The sequence below is a fragment of the Sturnus vulgaris genome, chromosome 3 (assembly GCF_052056855.1).
Source record: "Sturnus vulgaris isolate bStuVul1 chromosome 3, bStuVul1.hap1, whole genome shotgun sequence".
In the NCBI taxonomy this organism is placed as follows: Eukaryota; Metazoa; Chordata; class Aves; order Passeriformes; family Sturnidae; genus Sturnus; species Sturnus vulgaris.
Window position 1 is genome coordinate 33,080,657 of NC_142245.1, and position 21,909 is coordinate 33,102,565.

At 34.8% G+C, this 21,909-nt stretch overlaps 1 protein-coding gene across 3 annotated transcripts in view; it reads left to right on the forward strand.

The window, feature by feature from the left end:
- The window catches only part of SDCCAG8 (SHH signaling and ciliogenesis regulator SDCCAG8), a 105,047-nt gene that overhangs the window by 14,065 nt on the left and 69,073 nt on the right, over positions 1-21,909 (forward strand). For all 3 annotated transcript variants that reach the window (XR_015802269.1, XM_014878063.2, XM_088161332.1), the window contains exons 8-12: positions 1,292-1,480; positions 3,512-3,650; positions 6,230-6,382; positions 8,652-8,786; positions 11,813-11,929. Coding sequence is in view for 2 of the 3 variants with exons in the window: in XM_014878063.2 (XP_014733549.2) it covers positions 1,292-1,480; positions 3,512-3,650; positions 6,230-6,382; positions 8,652-8,786; positions 11,813-11,929 (733 nt within the window). In the remaining variant the exon portion in view is untranslated. The remainder of the gene's footprint in view (positions 1-1,291; positions 1,481-3,511; positions 3,651-6,229; positions 6,383-8,651; positions 8,787-11,812; positions 11,930-21,909) is intronic.

A 21,909-nucleotide genomic window follows, 5' to 3' on the forward strand; every position in this document is an offset into this window, starting at 1 on the left:
TCTCTGCATTGGTAAAACCTGCAACGTGCAAAGCCAGTTGTCTTAGTGAATGTAGAGGAGGATCTTTAATTTCAGCTGTATAATCAAATTCTTTTTTCCTCTTGGCCTCAAGGGGTATATTTATTCAAAAATAATTATTGGAGGCTAAGGTTTTCTCAGAAGTTCCTCAAATACATTATTCAGCCTCTGATTTCTCCTAAGAGACATGATCTTCCAAACAGGAAGTTCTGCAAAACTAAATTCTATTGAAGTGAGAAATTATAGTGCTTTGAGTGGGACTGTCTTCCCCTTTAACTTCAAGGATGAATGTACACAGGACTTGGTGAATTCTGTGCAATAGGAATTCTGTGCAACAAACAATAGGTTTGTTGCACCACGACTGTCTAAGGATATATGCAGAGCAAATTCTATTCAGGTTATAGTGGGTTATATGTAATAGACCAAGTACTAAAATTGGAAAAAGTGCACAGAAGATTTTCCAGATGGAAATAAGAATGCATGCAGTGTATATATCATGTGCACAGTAAATCCAATGCAACCAGAATGTGTCAGACTTCCTATGTGTGTGCTGCCCAGATGGCCTGCATAACAAACCCAAAGCTTTGGATTCATTGCACAATTTGTCAAATTGATCTATATGTGCACAGTGTGCGTTTGTCTGGAACTTCCTGATGTTAACATTCCTATTGCTTGCGAGCTCCCCAGCCTGACACATGCTTGGAAATTCTGGAGCAAATTCTTCTGAGCACCTGGTAAAAATTTTGGAGACAAGTAAAAAACTTAGCCTGTTTTTCTGCACATGTGTTTGACCTCAGGTTGTGTATATTGCTGGATCTGAGTGAATGTTCTGATTACATCTGGATTCTTGCCTAGGGAGTAGAGAATAAATATGAAGTTAGTGATATTATTAATAAAAGCAACAGAAAATTGTTAGAGTATTGAAATGTTTATACAGCTGATATCTTTTTTTTTTGGATAATGAATATTATACTCTGCTCAGACAAAATGTAAATCTGCAGGTTTTTTATCTAATAACTTTCTGTTTAACTTCAATATTTTCTGATACTATGGGGGAAGAAACAAACTAACACAGTTTTGTTTTGTCTATTAATAATTTGATTGGGCAGTTCAACTGTTATTTCCTTAGCCTATTGGAATGTGTAAACTAATGTTAATTACAGGGATTCTTACAGTTCTTTTTAGGTTACATTTGCAATTATATATTGTATATGAATATGACTTGTAGAAAAATATAATTCCACAAACAACATTTTTCATTTCTTCTTTCTAGAAAAGACCTTTCAGAATCTCAGAAGACATGCAAAGATTTGGAAGGAAGGCTGAAACACCAGAAGTCACTGTTTTCAGCCAGGAATTCTAGCCAGGTGGGTGGTCTGTGCCTGAACTGTGCCCAGCACGAGGCCGTTCTTGCCCAGACTCACTGCAATGTTCACGTGCAGACCATCGAGAGGCTGAGCAGGTAGGCTGTGGGGGTGTGCACCTTGGGATTGGATCTTTGGCTGCTTCCATTAAAACCATTTAAGTCTCAATGGCCTGGGTTACATTCCTAGAGAGATGTGCATTTATGGAACAATACGCTCCCAAGCTGGAGTCATGATGCTGAAATCAGTGAATGTAGGTCCCAACCACTTCAAAATCCACTAAGGCTTTGTTACTTTGAGAAAGAATTTCAGTTGTTATCATGTAATTATGATAACTTGGGCTGACCAGATAATGAGACTATTTACAGTCTGTTTCCTGCATTTTTTGTACAGACAAGTCATTCACTCTGTCAGCACAAATGTTGTGCAAGTCCATGCATTTTGATTGATTATTTCTTGCAAAAGTTCATTATAATTCTGTTGTTGGAAATTTTTCTGGCTCCATTTTATTCTCCTTACATATGGGGAACTTTTCAGATACCTCAACAATAGGTAGGATGCATTTCCTACCCCAAACACCTGTAGTAGTTCCTCCCTGACCACAATAAGACAGGGAAAAGAAGTTCCATTGGATAAAAAGAAACGAATTTTTTTGTTGCAACCTTTTTTTTTTAAATTCTAGCTTTTATTTAAATAATTTTTAAAATCACAGGTACACAGGCTGAATATATGCAATTCAGGGATCCCAACATTAAATTCTTTTTCTTAAGGAATTCTGCCAGTCAATCATCTTCAAAAAAACTCTCCCTTTCTACTTGCTAGCAATAATAATTAGATACTGCAACTTTCTCAAACTTTGTTAAACAGCCATCTATTTATTGTCAGATAGCTGAAGCTTCTTAGAATTTCTGAAGTATTAGAATGAGCCTGAGATGGAATAGTGGATCAATTAGAAGCAGGGAGACTGAAAGGACATGGAACATATATGTACTCAGTCAAGTGGGCACTATCCCTCTGCACTAGATTATTGTTCCCAGGATTTATGCATTTTTTCTATTATCAAGTCCAAAAATTTTCTGTCAAAGCTCTATTGCTGAGAAGTCATGTTTCAAAATCTACTTTTGTAACAAAAGTAATTATTTGTCACAGATGTTGGAAAATATGAACAAACTGTAAATCTGTACATTCTTGTCCTCTTATATTACAGTGAGCTTGAAATAAAAGATTTGAACTGACCTCTTTATGTATCTCAAACTGCTATTTTATCTGGGGGTTCAAAAAAGTCTGAAAACTACCTCTACTTGTGGTACAGTTTATTAAAAACAAGGGTATTTCAGTATAAGTTTTCAAAGGAACTTTATGCAATTCAAAAATGAAATGAAATTTCAAAGTATGACTGCTAGGTCTCTGGCAAATACAAAAAAATGTGTTACCATTTCACACAACATTAAGAATACAACAGTTTTCAGCCAGAATTTTGAGCTGCACCTAAATCACAGACAATTAAACTTAATTTAAAAGCTTTTAACATATCAAAATAATGAAAAGGTGAAGTTAAGTATTATGGTTTTACTAACTCTGCTTTACCATTTAGTACAGATTTAAGTGTCTTAGTTAACAAAAGTTCAGAAGAGTTGTAAAATCCAGGTGTCCTATTGTTTGGCTTAGTTCCAGTTTGCAGCAAATGGATTTAGATTGTCATTTGATACACTTAGCAATTACTTGTTGAACCTAACCCTTCCTTTTTATTATTTTTTCCCTCTTTTACGTATAATGACAGTGTAATTCCATATTGCTTTTTTTTTTTTCTAAATTTGCATGGATCCCCGTTTTGTCATGTCAACAGAATGTGCTCAGCTTCTGTACATGAATGACTTGAGATCTGCTCTCTTCACTGGCAGTTTCTCAAATGGCCCATCCTTCTGAAATTAAGGACTGGTTGTCAAGCAAATGATATTTTCAGTATTTGCCAAGCTTGCAGTATGCTTTCACTCACGAGTTTCAGTATTGCTTTGCTTACCACCCTTAAGTCTGTTTATATTTTATATCTGGTATACCTGTTGTTTAGGGTTTTTTCTCTTACAAAAAATATAGAAGAAGTATCTGACTTGTTTTTTTTTAATATGCAGAGAAAGAGATGACTTGATGGATGCGCTTGTTTCACTGAGACAAAGTGTGAAAGAGATGCAGCAAAGAGAATCTAATGCTTGTAAGCAAGTTGAACATGCTGTGCAAATGGCAGAAGAGGCCAATTTTGAAAAAACAAAGGTAAACCCATCATGAAATCAGAGCTTTTTAGGTGTTCAGATCTAATGCAAATGTTAATTAGTTTTCATGCTAGTGAGAGAATACATGCATAAGACTTTTGTAATATGTTGATATGATGTACATTTAAAACAACTGCACCATGTGACTGTTTCTGAACAATAATATGAATTCTGTACTCAAATTCTCATCAATACTATGAGGAGTGCTGCATTTTTAAATTGATACACTTTCACAGCTAGGTGATATAAATTGAGTTGTAGAATTTTCAAAGATATTCATGATATGTAAGAGGATAATTTTGATATCACATTTCTGACCTACTCTGGAAAGCTTAACTAAAATGCTTGCAAACAAATATTTTGCCTAAGATGAGACCAGTGCAAGAACTGATTGACTATCAGAGCTCTTTGAAGATGAGAAGTCTTGTCTAATGCCATCTGCATGAAGCTTCTAATGTAAATAATAATGGTAGAACCAATTTTGATTTAATGCTTGTGTTAGCCCTAGTTCTGTGTGCAATCAGCCTATATTGACCTAAATTATTTCCTTGATAGTTAGTGACATCTACTGTACTATTAGTGAATTACTATGGAATTGAGAGAGGGTTGCTTTGGTTTTTGTAATTGAATGCAAACAAGATTGATATAATTGTTCTGTGGAGAAAATTGATATTATTTATCCAGTGCTGTAAGAGAAGACTGTGTGCTTGTAGTGTTGTGTGAAGTGCTACTGGTTTGTCTACGAGGCTGAATAGTAGTCTGGGTTTTTTGATGCTCCAAAACTGTTTTAATATGAAGAAAGAGGGAAAAAAATTACTTACACTGCATTAATTTTGCTTTTTGACAAGTACTGTTATACCTCTTGGTAAGTCCAAACCATCCTCTTTTTCCCCCAGTCCTATTCTACTCTTTAAGTGCTGTTTTTCTTGATAACTAGCATGGAACCCCATAGAACAGTCCATGTAACAAAAGGGAGAAGCTAACACATTAAGCTTTCAAGTAGTATTATTGCAATTTCATCAGCCTGTTAACCCACAATCTAACTTCAGGTGCTTATCATTTAAAACCACCATTTCTTGTTGTCTCTTGGTTGTTTCTGTAGTTTGTGGACTCTTGTTATTACATAAAGCAGAAAGGAGTTCTGTTATGTTTAAGTTTACATAGTTGAAGCAAAATCAGGAATATGTTTTCAAAGTAAATGTCATAAAAAAGTAATGGTTTGAACTGCTCTTTGTGTAGTCAGAACAATGGAGCTAACAAAATACACATTTCTTCTTGAAATGCAACTAGTGCAACTACTTCCTTCCAGAGTGGCATTGGTTTAGATGTCTGCCAAGCTAGAGCAGTTTTATGCAATTGTTTGCTGAAGTCGATGATCCTTTCCTACAGAAAAGGATTCAGTGCCATAACAGAGGGATTCTCTCACCACGGTAGACTTGTGACACAAAACTAATGGAGACTGTTAGAGCATTCTCTAAAAAAGAATAGTTTAACTTGCTCCCCTCATGAATAGTCCAAAGCCAAAAAAATTGAACTCAAGGGATTGGCTTTGAGTAGCAGAAAAATAAGCAGTTAAAATAAATAAATTTGAAAATAAAGGATAATAAGTTATAATTCCTAAAGGGAGGTTACTCTAGCTTCTTTGAAACAGAATGTGTTGGATATCAGGGGAATGTTGAAATTAAACCTAGTTTACTTATAGGCTAGCAAAGTTCCCTTCAGGGTGCTTGAAATACTTGAGTTTACTTGTAATGGAGTAGTGTATTTCTGATTTAAACTGACTTAACACTCAAATTCTGCACTTTGGCAGAGATACAGCAGCATAAATGGATAAATATCTTCTTTATTCCCCTAGCATTTTTAGAAGATAGTGAAGACAGTGTTTTGAGAGTGTTCTTCAACTTTTGTTTCTTTTTTTTTTAATAGAAAACCCATCTATAACCCTGTGTTTTGGCACCTGAAATTAAACAGTACTTTATGAGTTATTTAGTAGAATTAAAAAATTTTTGACAAACCTGAAACTTATTTGTCAAACATTTTTTTGTATCTTTACTGACTGCTTTCAGGTTTCTTAGCATTCTGCACTCAGTAGTTCACTTCAGGAGGAGACTAAGTGGAAGTGCATACATTTTATTAATTTTTCCTTCAGTTCTTTAGTTAGACAGTAACCACTGTATTTGCAAGGAGTCAAATACTGGAGGCTGATTCTAGTGATGTGCATTCAGAAATTTCAAATTTGAAATGTAAGGCAAATAATCATGGTTTTAGAAGAGCAGCTACTTATTTGGAAAATTCGCACGGAAAAATGCTTTCATATTTGCCATGATTCCTAAAAGCATTTAAATTTCTCAGTTACAGCAGGGCAGGTATATACCTACAAACATGTACATCTGATTTCATCCCCTTAGACCTATTCTAGATGTTAACACAGTAGGATATGTATAAATATCATAATAACTGTGTTAAAAAAAAAGACATTTCATATAGCAAACTGGTTTCTATGAAGGTAAGAAGAAGAAAAATACCATGTTTGCTTAAACATTTAATTTTCTTTCACTTAAACAAATCGGGGTTTTTTAGGCTCTAGTCCACTGTGAGCAACTGAGAAGTGAGATGGAACGACAGAAGAATTATCTTGAGAAGGAGTTGGCTGCCCAGCTGAGTAAGAGGGCTGATGACAAAGAAGCACTGCGGCGAGAAATGAAGAAGGAAAGGGAGGACTTGGCAGCAATGGTATGAGTTGGTTCTTTTTCTATTTGTGTATTACTATGAGTATATCGTCCTCTTTAAACTTCATTTGCTTGTCTTTTTTTTTCAGTTTTGGGTATGAGAGCTCAGTCACTTCTACCATTGCTTTAAAGCAGTGGTGGATAAGTGATCCTTTGAATTTGAATAACTGGGTTTTGTGCCATGTCACTAGATACATACTAGGTTGTTGATGTCATGCACTTTATTTTAGTTTGCATAATATTTTTAATGCACTGTGTCAGAGTAAGGAAGGGTTAAGTAATATGTGATGCAAGGTTTGTACCTAGCTCTTTTATAAAAATTATTGTTTAGTTTGCCATGGCAAGCATTCAGAAGTTGGCACATGTCAAATTTAGGATTCTCCACTACTTGGATCTTATATATACATTAATGTTACAATATCATAAATTCAAAGTGATCTTATCATATGTTTAGTTTTCCCACCTGCAGAAATGTGTTGGAATCTCTTTTCTCACTTTTACTAATGTTTATAAACTCTCTGAGACAGAATCTGTCTCATCATTTATGCCACGACCATTGTGATAGTCTTGTTAACCTTGTTTTAGACTTGTAGATGCTCCCGTAATTTGAGTATAAAACATGTGGGTTTTCTGCCCAATGGAATCTACACAGGAAAGCTCAAACTAACAGCAAGAAGCCTGTGATAGAGGAGGCATTTCTAAGGTGATTGAAATGGGGAGAAATGTTTAGAGGTAGATACTTCATAAATTAGTGCTTTTCATGTTTTTTTGATCTGTAGCATCTTCAACCATTTCTGGTGAAGGTTTGGAAACATTAGAGTGAATTTCTCTCCTGATTGTAGGATTGTAATTTTCTTATTTTTTGGGACTCTTTTATAAGTTGTATGGCTGATTTCTAAAAATCTGGAGAGCACAGGCTGAGCAAAATAAACCATTTAAGTGTGAATAAAATAACCTCTTTGACTGCAATTCCAGATACAAAAACAGGTATTAAGCACAGGGATAGGGACTAAGTGATAGTTAAGTACATGAACTGATCATCAGTGATCTGTTGCCAGGGAAACTGAAATTTAAAAAAAATAATTGCTTGTTTGACTCCTTGCTATCCATTAGAAGTTGTCCCTTTTATGAAGTTAGTTGTTTTGTTACAGAGTGCTTTAAAACAGTGTATTCACTCCGAAATGCAGCCTATTAGACAAGCATTTCATACTTTTGTTTGGTAGACTATTTCACTCCATGTCATCACATTAGTTTGGATTTCATCACTCACTGAGATGTGTTTCACTGGAACCAGTTCTCACTTTAAGTAGTTGTAGGTTTTTGGGGTTTTTTTTAAGTTCTGCATGTACATTAAACAACATATAGTGGCACTATGATGATGTCATGCCTGGTAATTAAACATATGAGATGACTTTGTGTAAAATTATGATCTATGTTAATGATTTACACATACATATGATTAACTACTTTTATGCATTAGGATTATGAGGTGGTAGAAATAGTATACTGTGGATCAAGTCAACATTCATCTGAATATTTTATTGCTTACTTTAAGAAATGGTTTGTTTGAAGAGGAGAATTGGCATGATACATAAATCAGGTGGATGTATAAGGAGTGAAAAATAGTTATGAATATATAATCCTCTAGGTTTGGCTTTGAATTTCTGAAAGTTAACCTAGAACTGTCAGACACCATTATTTCTACTTATATTAGTAAGCTTCAGGGCTAAAGAGCTGAAGATTCACTGTCTCTGTTTTATTGTTACATTTTTTAATCATTCAGCAAAATTTCATCTGAATTACATTAGAACTTTTAATATACTATTTCTATATGAGTTTTGCACAACAGTATGCTTTGATCTATACTGTTGAAATGTTTTCTGAACTTGAAAATTAAGATTTGTGGTTGCAACAACTGTTTTCTTTAGCTGGAGGAACAACATTTGGTTTGAATCAATCTACATAAGGATGGATAAGAAGTAATGTAGCCAGCTGCTTGTGACACCTGGAGACTAGTGTAGTCAATGAAATGTTTCAAATAAACTACTGTATGATAAGTAAATCAAAAATAGTGAACCCATTAATAAAATGGTGTAGCCACATTATGTTATATTATTAATAATATATTTTTATTTTACATGCTTGATCTTTTTATTACTTTTTAATGTTATGTATTTTGTCTGCACATAGTTGCTTTTGAGGAGAAAGTTCCATAAGAGTTTGATTTGTGGTTGGTTAAATGGAATCATTATAATGCTCTTGGACTTTTTCAGGTGACAGCTTTGTCTAAGGATGTGGCTGTTTTGGAGGCTCAAGTTGAGAGACTTACAAGGGAAAAGAATTCTCTAGTTAACCAGTTAGAAGAATCACAGGGCCAGCTTGCATCTCATGAAATGGAGATGAGTAAGGTAATAAGGTTATAAATAAGTATTGAGCTTGGTTTTCCTTATCATTGTGACTTGAAAGAATAGAATTTTTACCTTGTCCATTTTCCTGTTTTGGTAAGGAATGTGTGGTAACTGTAGATTTCATCTCAATACCCCAGAGGCACTACAGCTATCCCAGCTGCAGGAATAAAAAAATAACTTTTTCCCTTTTCCAAGTCACCTTGTCATGCAGAAGCTAACTTTTCTACTTTGCAGCCTATGAGGGTCACTGTTTAAAACACTATCCCAGTATTTCAGTAAAGAATTGAGTTTGGTCTGAGTGAGACAACATAGAATTCAACAGTGTGCTTAATTGCTACCTGTGGGACTTGCAGTGCTAAAATAAAGGGAACTATATCAAATAACTGTTTTTCAAGTTCTTTCCTTTAGACTTTTTATGTAGTATACTTGCTTAATTCAGTACTGTTGTTAGTATGGCTCTCACAAAAACATCTTCCAGTTAAGAAAAACAGTTTAACATACATCTTCTGTAGGTGTATCACTCTTGGGTGCTTTCTTTTCCACGTTTCTCAGCCAGTAAGAGCCTTAATGGGGGTCATAACATGAAAAAGGACAAAAAAAAGTAACAGTCACTTGAAATGTCTATATTCCTTACCAGTAATCCCAAGGTCCATCCTACCTCTCCAGTTGTTAACTGCAGGGATTTGAGGAGCAATTTATTCTTTGGGCCTCTAGAGATTTCAGGAGAGGTTTTCAACAGTTCCTGTCTTCCCCTGCTGCCCTGGCTGATAGAAAGAGGCAAAAGTATTGCAGAAAATTCACAGCAAAAAGTCATCCCAACTTACTAGAAACTTTATTTCAGTTTTAACTGAAAGAGAAATTAGTATTTTAAAGATGTCAGAATGGTTTAATTTACCAATTCTGAAACACACTTTTGATCTTTCAGGCTGAGTTCACAAATGACTAGCACCACTTACAGGGGTGTGGAGGTTATAAAAGAGGCAGTAAGTACACATATTCATTGGTCTGAAAAGAACAATTTTGTACCCTACCAATTAGAAGTTACCTCTCTGGAGATGATACTGTGATTCCAGTCCCTGCTTCAGTTCATGTTAATACAAAGTTGAATAGGTGGTCACCTTGCAATAGTCTATTCATTGCACTGTCCTGAGAGATTGGAAAATTCATTTGTGTCCCTGTACTAAAGTGAGAAGTCTTAAAAATCCCAGAGGAACCTCCCAGCCACTGAGCTGACAGGACTGTGTGCATCACCCTGACAATTTCATTGGCTATGTGACATCTTTGCTTGTGAATCTGACTCGTTTCCAGATTCAGTTTGCCATTATGAAAAACAGCAAATAGCCACACTTTCAAGTTTTATCCAATATATTGTTTTTCTTCATGCACCAGAAGTCAGGGAAAGAAAATATGGAGTGAGGATCTATTTCCTTCGTTCTTGAGGAGACTGAAAAATCCATTATTAGGACAGCACCATCTACTGATTCTTCTGTGTTATTCCCTTTGTATAGTGTGTGGAGGAGCTGAAAGCGGGGATTGCTGAATTTTTTTAATTTCACTTGGAGGAAGTGACATATTGCATTTTGTTACATCCTTCAGATATAGGAAGGAGGAGGTAGAAATCCAGGTTTTGCAAGCTATGCAGTTGCATCTCAAGACTTTTTTAGTTGCATATAATATTTCAGTGTTTAAAAAAATGCTTCAGAGCTTTGCCATTCTTCAGAGCATTTGCTGCTTTGCATTATTTGCAATGGCTAAATCCACAAGCTGTCCTTTCAATTTATAAGTGATGCTACTTCTTAAAAGTTACGACAGTTGGTTTAGTTTTTTTCCTGGAGTGATTTCATTGCAGTATGCATATTTACTTTTTCCTTACCTTTTTTTTTAGGGAGAAAAAAAAAGTGAAAATGAGAAGAGGTATAAGACTGAAAAACAGAAATTAGTTTGGGTTGCAGAATATGTGAGAATGTTTTTGAGAAGCACAGAGGATTGTAGCAGCAAATTGAAAGGGTGTAGATTGAAGGAGCAAGTGCTGAAAGAATATAAGGAAGGCAGGAAAGTCGAGTGAGTTGGAAAGAAAGTTGACTAAGAGGAGCTATGAGTAAACACATTTGCATTCTCACTAAGGAATGTGCATGTATTTGGTTGGTTAATTGAGGTGACATGAACAGGCACAAATTGGAGGTGATGGCACAGGGTAAGGACAAAAAGGGGACAGCTTAGATTGAAAATTGGAACAACCCTGCACAGCAGTAAAGTTATGTGGAAGAGATTAGTGATCTTCTAGTTTTGTTTTGTTTTTTTTTTTCATTTCTTTCACTTTCTCCTAACCCTTTCACATATTCTCTGAAGTTGAGCTGCCAGATGGAAAGGATTGAGGGGGTAATATAACAAACACTTCAACAGCAGAGAATAACTGTCCTCTGTAGAAGTGATTTCCTGAAATGTTGCTTTGATCAATTTCTTCTGGACCATGTATCTATTTTAAAAAATACTTTTTTAGAAAAGAATTTATCTTCAGTTTGCAATAAGTTTGTAGTGCTCTGATCAAACTTTGAAAATTATTGTGTTAACATTTAAACAATTTCTTTCCCAACAGTGTAAAATTGGCAAGTTAAAATACACCTTTAATTAGGAGTGTGATAGATGCTTCACTTCTAGGTTTTGAAAGTGTTGACATAGACTTTCTTGGGATTTTACAGAGAATGAGAGAAGAGTATAAAACCAGCAACTGTCATTTAACTGTAGTGATATATATTTACAACATAAGTATTTATACTTAGCAAAATCTTGATCCAAATATATTTGAATCTAGAAGGTACTGCATATGTCAAAGTTAATGACTGTATATAGAATCCAGATCCACCTTTCTATGCAAAAACATTTACCATTTGTAGACCTAAAATATCTGTGATTTAAAAACAAGTTGCATTTCAATGACCTGTAGAGGGCACCAAAAGATCTAATTGCAAACCCTGGTCTATGGATTCTTGAAGCTAACAGATCATGTTGTCTGTGTAATCTAACAGGTGTGTGGAGAAATGCGCTATCAGTTGAATCAAACCAAAATGAAGAAGGATGAGGCAGAAAAGGAGCTCAGAGAGTACAGAACAAAAACTATAAGGGAGCTTGAAATTAAGGACCAGGTAAGAGATAATACTGCTATAACTTTGCAGTTATTAGTAGCCTAAGTAGGGTTTTTTCAGAAGCTGGAATGATTCATTTTTCTGATAGTGGTCATTTATTACCGTTAAATGGTTTAAATTAATGGCAAAAAGCCAGCTTTTACTGCTAAATAAATACTCTTGATTATCTTAATATTGTTTTCAGCCCTAGTATGTTCAGTTTTGCGCATCACTCATTCCATGCTTTCATATAGAATTACTCTATCATATTATTCATACCAGCTACTTAAATTCTATGTACTGTATACATGTGTTTATACACTTTTTCTCACAAATAAATCCACACATAATTACCTATACATGCAGCCTAACAGAACATTAAAGACTCTAAGCATAACCTAATGATACCAAGAATGAAAATCATTTATCTTCCAATTTCTTTAAATATTCAATGTTACTGAATGCTGAGATTCATAGAAAAGTTTTAAAAAAACAAAACAAAAACAAAACTAACCTTCTAGAAAAAAAAAAAACTATGGAATAAAATCCACTTGGCATTAACTGTTGCTTATCTAAAACTGGGCTTTATATTAATATAAAAACCAGTATATGCCTTACAGGTAGTCTGTGAGAAAACATCCCAAGCAGTAAGAAAGATTATTAGAGTAACCTGCAACATACTTGGCAAACAGCTTGAACAGGTGTAATCTGCATCTTTTGAAGTGCCCTTTTTCTTGAGGTTCTATCCATTTTTCTCTAGGACTTCAAACTTTCAGTATTCCTTCTTAAGTTATAATTTGCACATGAGAGTCTTCTGAATACACAGATATATAAGATGCACATGAGGATGATTTTTTAAATATGTTTTTTGTTGTTTGAGCAGCCTATACAATAGATTTTGGACCATTCTTTCTTTTAAATAACTGAACAAATCATTTCCTGTATAAGAATATATGTAGGGGGAAAATTAAGTATTTCAAAAATTAAATTTTTAATTACCAGTTCCTCAAAAGCTGCATGTAGGACAGTAAGTTTATTAACTTAATAGTACAAGCTTAGTCTGGAAGCGATATTAATTCAAGTTATAATGAAAATAAATGTAAAATCCAAAGGAGGAGCTTATTAGGTGAAATAACCCTTCAACATGTATACAAAATGCTACAGCGCAGAAGAGGAGAGGTCTTAAAGCATTCTTTTTTTCAAGGTTTGCTTTTTTTTTTTTCACTCCTGCATCCTTTAGGCCTAAGGACACTGAAAAACAAAAACCAGGCTTGTCGTCTGTGTCTTGACAGATATCACAGATAAAAGAGTTGGCATAATCTTGGCATACAAATAAAACAGGATGTGTTTAATAAGATACTTGAAGAAGTATCTTGGATTTTAAATCCTGTTCTTCAACTTGCTTGAGGATTGCCTTTTGAACAAATTACAAAATTTAACAAAATATTTTAACCTCATGTGATGACATACTGGTATTTTAATCAGTGTGATGCTGAATACAGCGAAATGTAATGATTTATATAATTTGATATAAAATGAAATAATGTGAGGGAGAGTTCCTATCAGTAAAAATTATTAGATAATTAGATAAAGATTAGATATTGAGTCAGTATGTTATTATTCAAATATGATTGTTGGTTCCTCAAAATAAAGGAAAACAAACAATTTTGAAATTCTCAGACTCAGTATCTCAGCAGCTGTTTTATATCTGTGGCTCCAGTAACCCAAAAAGTTCTGTATAGGTCCTAGGATTATTTAACACGTTAAAGGCAACCCAAGAAGGGTGTTAGAATGCATTGTTGTGTTGTTGCGTGTTGGCTGGGTATTTTAAAATCAAATTTTAACAAATATGAATAAGTTATTGCAAATTATTTTGTTTTATAAAATTGAAAACAGTGCAATCACTTCTATCTTTGTATTTAAAAAAAACCCGAAATGTTTTATCTTATGTGGCACTGAATAGCAAATAATAATTGTTCTTTGGTCTCTCAGCCATGACCTGACCTTCTGGCTAAGAGACAAAGCTGATACCTTCCTTGGCCACCATCTGTTCATAATAAATACATATTTATTTTTTAAAGTAGAGAGACAATAATGTATGAGTATTTTCAGGCTATTCTGTATTAAATGATGCTTTTTTTCTCTTTTAAAAGCAAAGAATCATGTTTTGAATTGCCTTTTAATATATTGAGAGTGAGTTTACTGTTTCTTGAGGTATAATTGTATTTTTAATTGTGCTGTGGATAAATTTCAGTTTTGAAGATATTTTTTAGTTTACATAGAGTGACTTTTAAAAAAGTATTAAAATTATTCAGGTGTGTCAGAATAGGCAGAAAGTCTCACATGTACAATTTAGGATCACCAGATACATATATCTGTATGTCAGGTAAATACAGGTCGGTATTTATCATATACTGGTATTTATAAATGTTATTCAAAATTGAAATTGTATCATTTAGGAAACCTAAAGAGAGTATATATCTTTGGTTTTACTCCCTTTTACCCTAATATCTTTTTCCCTGTGCTTATTGTTCAGTTAGGACTAATATCCATGTGTCGATATCTGTCATAACTGTGTTATTAACATTTTACATGAATATCCCTTTAAAATTAAGAAGCAATGAGCAATATTACCATTTAAATTGAATAACTGTTTTGTAATATCATCCATCATGATCCTGATTAACATCAGGATTACGGAGGGAGGTGGGGGGGAAAGACACGTACCAAACACTTTCTCTGCACAAAACCCACATCTGTTCATCTGGCCCGATGTGTTGTAAAGTAGCATCACCTACTGCCCTCTGTTCTTCTCTCAGCCAGCCCTCCCATTGTGGATGTAGCTGTGCTGAAATAGCAATGCACTACTTAATACTTTTCCTGCTTAGGAACAAGCTTTATAAATCATACGAATTATAATGCCTTCATGGCAGTAAACTGTGTCCACACTAGGGGTTGTACTAGCACAGCTATATCAGAGAAAAGTCACGCCCTAACCTAAATTGCTGTTATTAGAACAAAAATTGTGTGGCATATTTGACACAGCAGGGCTTCACTTTTATAATACTTTTTTTGTTAATTTGTAAGCACTGCATGGCATAATTTATGCATTTCTAACAGAAATCATACTTCTGACACACTATGAAATTGTTCCTCAGATTAACATCACTTGCTCTTTTCTGCTCTGCCTTATAAAAATAAAAATGAAGTTCAATGTTAATAATTTGCTTTCTGTTTGTCTGAAATAATTTATATTTAGCTTAAAAAATCTTGCAAGCTTCAGCATATAGAAGTGAAAACAGTTTTTAATATTGGGTTTTGCAGTCCAAGCCAATTTGGGTATCCTCCTTATTATTAGACAGTTCTTACCCAGTAGCATGGCTCCACTGGGGGCTGTGGTGTCCTTCCAGCTTTTCAATTTTGTTTTATCGTGTTTTGTGGAATCAGATAAATACTTTGTGTAGAAATAAATCCAAGCTAGTAATCTTAACCTGTAAAGAAGTCTTTAAATTTGGGCAGATGTAGTTTGAAGGGGGGATTACAGAATGCTGTTGCCTACCTTGTAGGTGACAGAATTAAAAGCTCCAGAAACATTGTACTAAAACCCACAGGTTTTTAAGAGTTGCCTGCATTGCAGTTCATAATTCCAAATAAAAAGAAGTCAAGGCTCACTGACATGCATAACCTATACAAATAGGAAGAGCTACACACCAAAGTATTTTTGTGCAGTATGACAGAACCTAAATGATGCCTCTGTACATTATAGACTGACAATTTTGCAGACAAATAAAAATCTGGCAAAATTGCAGTCCAAAAGCATTTTGCCAAAGGGTATTTTGGGAATGTTTATCTCATTTGTCATAAATCCGTGATTTATAGTAACCTAATTTAGATGTTATAAGAGGAGAGATTACTGACTCTGTCTTCATCAAAAATAGTTCAGGCCAAGTATTTGGGTATATATCCTGGAAATGCTTTAGATTATCCAAAGCAAGACCAGTAACACCTTTCTGAAGTCCCTGATTCACTAAAATGTCTTTTTATGAATAGATATCAAGCTTTCATGAGTCAGGCTTTAAAGTACTAGAGTTTTCAACAGCTGTGACATTCAGCATATCACCAGATGTTTGAAACTTGCAAGTTTTAATAACTGGTGAAGATGGGTTAGGATTATGTGTTGTGTATTCTTGTAACAGTCTATATGTATATCTGATATGCTGTTTCCTCATTCGTTATAAAGATGCTCTGGAAATTCTGTTTTGAAAATACATTCTATTAAATCAGCAAATGTATACTTGAGTAATATTTGGTAAGGGGAGAAACCCCCAAAACTCAGAAGATAGCTTGAGAATCTTAGCACAAAATTTTCTCACCTGGTGTGACCTTGAGTATAATGGTCTTAAAAGTAGCAAACCTAAATTGCTTTTGGACAAGAAAGCATTAAGGAAATGTGATAGTCTTTTCTGTAACTGAACTCTTCCTAATTAATAATTTTTTTGTTTTGGGCATTCAATGCATTAATTTCAAATTGAGTAAACAAGGAGTAAAATGGCAGTACTTTAAACCTTGCTTTGATATTAATTTTCTGGCCTGCTCAGGAGGAACATAATTCTTCTTTTTATAGCTGAACTTACTAGCCTATCTCAAGATTTTTGAGGGAAACTTTGACCTACCACTCTGCAATATGTATAAAATTATAATATGGCTGCTGCTGCTCTGTTATGGCATAGCTTTCCTCTGTCTGCCATCCATTCCTCAAGGATCAGTGGTATGAGCAACCTTCATTAAATTCTATTTCCTTAAGAAAAATCCCTAGGACTAGGATTCCCAGTAGCAGACTTTTCTTTACTCACTTGTCTGCATTTTCTGTAAAGGTCTGCTTCCCCTAAGCATCTAGCCTGCTAAGAGGAATAACATAGGATCAGGATTTTATTATTCATAGGTGTAGTTTGGCCTGTGTAACCTCGATCTGTGTGTTCTGTCATCCGTGGTGATGTCACCCCATAGTATATGGAAAACTGTGCATTAAAAATTATTCAAAGTAGGAAAAGAATTGCACATATCTTGATATAGTGAGTTTACATACTTAAATAAATACTTCGTTTCTGTTGGTTTTTTTTCTTCTTCTCTGACTAGAAAAAAATGGTTCTTTTATCAATAGTCATTGTGTCAACAATCAGAAGAAAAAGAGTGTAAAAGTCCCTATCACTTGTCAGTTGTTATTGCATGGGTTTTCTTTTCAGCTATTCCTTCATACTGTCCAGGAAGTAAGAACCAATCTCACATCAGTAGTATTAAATAGTGTTTGAAAGGATAAAAGGAACAGGTTTTGTTCTCTCCTGTTTTTCAATAATGAAGTAGGTGTAATCTTCCCCTTCCTTCTTTCTACATGCGTCCTTCCTTTTCTGAAATTTTTATCAGCAAATAAACCATATATTTTGCACTGCCTCATTGTCCCCTATCTCCCACCTGTGCAATTCATTAACAAAAAAAATCATCTTGTTCCACTGTGAACAAAATCACTTTCTTATCTCTGCTGGTGGCTGCAGAGCTAATCTGTAGTACAGCAATAATCTATGTTAAAATGTGACTACAGTAATGTCTATGGGATTGGAAGTTTTGTTCCTGAAATAGTATTGCAGGTCACATATTTTGGCAAATTAAAAGCAAATATTTTCATGGAAATGATGAGGTAAAATCCTTGTATAATATGTTTCAGCCATTCACTCTTGTTGTTTCCCAGGGTATTTATCCACAGGGACCACGTTGCTCTTCAAGAGCTTGCACGAGAACAGACCTTAAAGATTATTTCTTAATTTAAAATTTGCATGTATGTACTCATAAATCTATACTTTGCAACATAATTTTTTTCTTTCCCCAGCTAACAACTGCAGGTAACAAGTTTGCTTTAGTGAGATTTATAGTGTGCTCCTCTAAAAACATCCACCCTCCATGCTATTCCCATAAAGTTCTTCCAGCACCCCTGCTCTCCCTAGGAAGCTGCAGGGATCGGTCTCTGCTATTTCTCCATCAATTTGGAAGCAGAGAATTTGAGGCTGATGGCCTTTGCTTAGGTGATGGCTCTTGTCTTGAGGCTCTGCCTTTCAGTGGAGCACACAAGCTATGTGGTACTGCCAGGTACTGTCACACTTTGCAGTACAAGTGGGGTCACAAATCTACTTGGCTTTGAGGAATTCAACAGTCCCACCAGATCAGATTAGGATAACAGCCATCTAAGAAATCACAGCCTGCTTCACTATCTAGGCTATATCTTTCTTGTCCCTCTGGTCTTTACAGATCAATTGATTTGTGAGCCAATCATACAGAAAAAAACTTTCCACAGGAACCATGTGTGTTTCTTGGGGCTACTTCTTGTGTTTCTGCTCAGGTTACTTGCCTTTGCTGTCAGGAAGGGTTTTCAGATTCCTCTTTTTAGGCTAAATGATTTGTAGAATTTGCAGTAGTCCTGTGTGTTTTTGTGAATTAGCCTTTTAGAAAGAGGTGGTCTCTCTGAACTCCTTTAAGCCCTGTGTACATATTTGTATATACTCACAGTTTATAATAAATCTACTTCCAGAATGGAGGTTTCCCCTTTGAAACCACATGTAGCTTTCATGAGTGCTTTGTATTTTGTTCAGATTTTAATGGGAAGCAGCAGTAATTCAAATAGAGTGCAAAAGGGAGAAGGCCTTTGTTGGGATGTGGTGGGGGTTAACCTTGTGATGGCCCTAACTCTCTTTACAAAGTTGGATAGTTCTTCAGGTGCAATATGCTATGTCAGATGGCCATGCCTGGGAGGTCTGAGGTTTAGAGACCACTCTGAACCTAGAGTTGCTTGATTGATATCAGGATTAGGATAGAAATGACTGCAAATGACCCCTGCTGCATATGGCCTGATAGTAATCCAAGTAAAACACTTGAAATCTTTCTACAAAACGGGTCTTGTCTTGTTGAGTTGGGTTTTTTTAATAAATAAAAAAAGAAAAAAGCAAATCCAGTTTGTTCTGTCCCTGATGAATTAGTATATTATTAGGTTTGAGATTATGGATTGAGATCAGTGTGAAAGAGTGCAAAAATTTCCTGTCAATGGTACACAAAGTATTTGAATGTATGTGTGAGGCCATACTGGGGACACCTCTTTGGAAGACTTGGTCCTGAGCATTATCACTGGTCCCTCTGCTTTGAAGGCTACTTTAGTAAATGAGGCTAAGCTTCATGGCCTGTAAAAGTCTCTTCATTTGAAGTGTGTATGTTTTTATAGATGTTTGATTGCTTTTTGGGGACGTACATTCAAAACCACCACAGTGATTATCTTTCATTTTTTATTACTCTATATTTTTTCTCCTATTTTTGGTTTTATTTTATGCCCCTTCAGTCTTTTAGTAAGGGTGGCAAATGAAGTACGAAACAAAAAAAAATGTAGTGTAAATTCACGTTAATATTTTACTCTCCAGAATTATTTTACTGCAGAATTTGGGCAATGATATAGTCAGTTCAGAATTTCCTTTCTAGGTTATCCTGTGTATTTTTTTACCTGATATGTGAACATACTGGGACAAGAGTGAATGTCATAAATCACTAAGGAATTAATTTGGTTTTAGTTAATTTTTCATTTTGTTAAAAGTCTTCTAAAGTTGGGGAGGTTTTTGCAGTTTCTTCAGAGTGCAAGTTTTTTTATCACCACTTAATCATTCTCATTTGTTAAAGAAAAGTATTTGTCTTTTCTGTCAGTTTGCTTTTATGTAAAATTCTGTGGAAAACATCTGCTAGTTTGAAATTTAAAGTTGTAATTTTTGCATACAATAGAATCAGCAATTGTATGAAAAGAAATAATTATTTTAATCTTTAATTTGACTTGTTTTGAATGAAATTATTTTATTTAATCAGATTTTACAGCGATAGAGATGTCTAGTTAATTAAAAAGCACATTTTTGCATCATGCATAAGTATTGTTAGGTGAAGATAATGTCAGGTTATGAAAAAGATATTTGAGGATTGATTCAGTGTTTGAGAAATCATCTCTTATGTTTTCCAGCAACTTGCATTTATGTCACTGATGAGCATCTCTATTGTGTTCCCCTAGAAATGCATTGTAAAAATGTGAAGATAATTTTTAAATGCACACAAACTAATGAATGAGAAGTGAACCACTTAGGTGCTTCAAGAAAAGATACAAATGGGTCCTATGTGCTCGAAAGTGGAAAACTTAAAATATAAAAGGCAGTTGGTGGTAATACTGAAAAAAGAATAATTGATTTAGAATAAAATTTTATTGTTGTGGTACTTCACCCATGCTTCATTTTTGTTTAAGTAAAATTTCTTTCGTGTAACTGAGCTGAATATGGATGCAGGATGGTGTTAGTGTGTTTCACCTTACTAATAATGGCGTTTCTCTTACTGAGGTTTAGCCTGCCATCTTTCCATGGCAAAGTGCCTGTTGATATTCCTGGGAGTTTGGGCAACTGCAGAAGAAGACATATTAAATAGTACTTTTGAAATTATGTGCAGAAGTAATAAGAACATTAAAGTTGCAGAGTTAAGCACCAGAAGTTGCCTGTTCTAACCTTAATGTAGTCTTGTTGTACGTATACATTATGATAATTCTGTTCCTTGTTATACTGAAAATCTGTTTCAGATTTTCTTCAATGCAAGATTGTCATCTGTCTTTTTGCAGTTCTGTGCTCCATCTCTTGTCTCTCACATACATTGAAAAGTTAAGTACCTTGAAGAAATAACTTTCTGATCATGTGGTAAAAAGCTGCATCACAGGTGATAGGCACTGAGGGATCAAATTAACACTGCATGAGAAACAGAGCTGTCAGCAAAATGCTTTAGTTGGTTTGTTTCTGTTTCTTTCCCTACAATTACACTGTGGTCTGGATAGCAGCTACAGAACTACTTACAGCTTCCTGATAGAAGAAATGGTAACTGAAGTAATACAAAAATTACTCTGAGTAAAAGTTGGGAAAAATGCTGCTGCTAAGTTCCTGCAGGACCAGTGAAGAATATTCATTGCTTCTGTAATTTTTCTGTAGATTAAATCCCAATTACATTGTGATGACCTAATGATGGACTAGACATATTTCAGAATTCAGGACAGAGTGTATTTGTGAGACTATTATTGTTAACAGGAGAGAGAAGAGGTTTTTTTAAATTATATTAACATGTCTCAGATTCTGAGGGTTCATGTTTCAAGCTATTACCTGAGTTTTTAAACTGAAGTATCCCTTAGTGTTGAGAGTATGCTCTGTTTTCAGCCTGTAAATGTGGTGTGGTGTGTGGCTCCTACTAAATTATTTTGAATGAATATTTTTTGGTGTTTCAAAAAGAATAGTTTAGTTGATAAGCCTAAATGTGCCTGGATTGGCTGTTTCTGAGTTGCTGTTAACAAGTTTTATTTAGTGGCATTTTTCTGCCATCCCTTTCTCACGAGGTTGTCTGCTGTTTCTGCCGTGGTCATTACCAGAATTTTAGACTATAAGTCATGCTGCAAGCACCTCCAAACACTGGTATTTTAAGATGTTTATATATGTCTGTATATACTTACACACATGCAATGTGCATGAGTGTAAAGGATCTGATTTTGTGGATTTTGGAATTACCAATGAAAGTAGTACAAGTAAAATTGTTCTTCAAGCCATATTCTTGTTTTCTTGATGCTTCTAATAGAAATTATAAGACACCTGTAAATGTTTAAAGATCCTGTCATGAAGTGACACTTCCCTATCTGAGAATTTCCCCCTGCACTTTCATGACAACTAAAATCTATGCATGTGTTCTTGGGTTCAGCCCTGAAGGTTCAACATCTGGCTGATGGAAACGAAACATTTTCACCAGAGGTTCTTGCACTTGGAATTTGCTTCCTTCTGTGGGTCTGTGTCAAAACCTGACTGAGCCTGTTTAACTCGAGGCAATGGTGTAAAGCCCATCTGTTCCTTGAAACTTTTCCCTGAAGGAGCGATCTAGAGTGTATTTATATTCTCAGCTGTGGTTGTGGTATT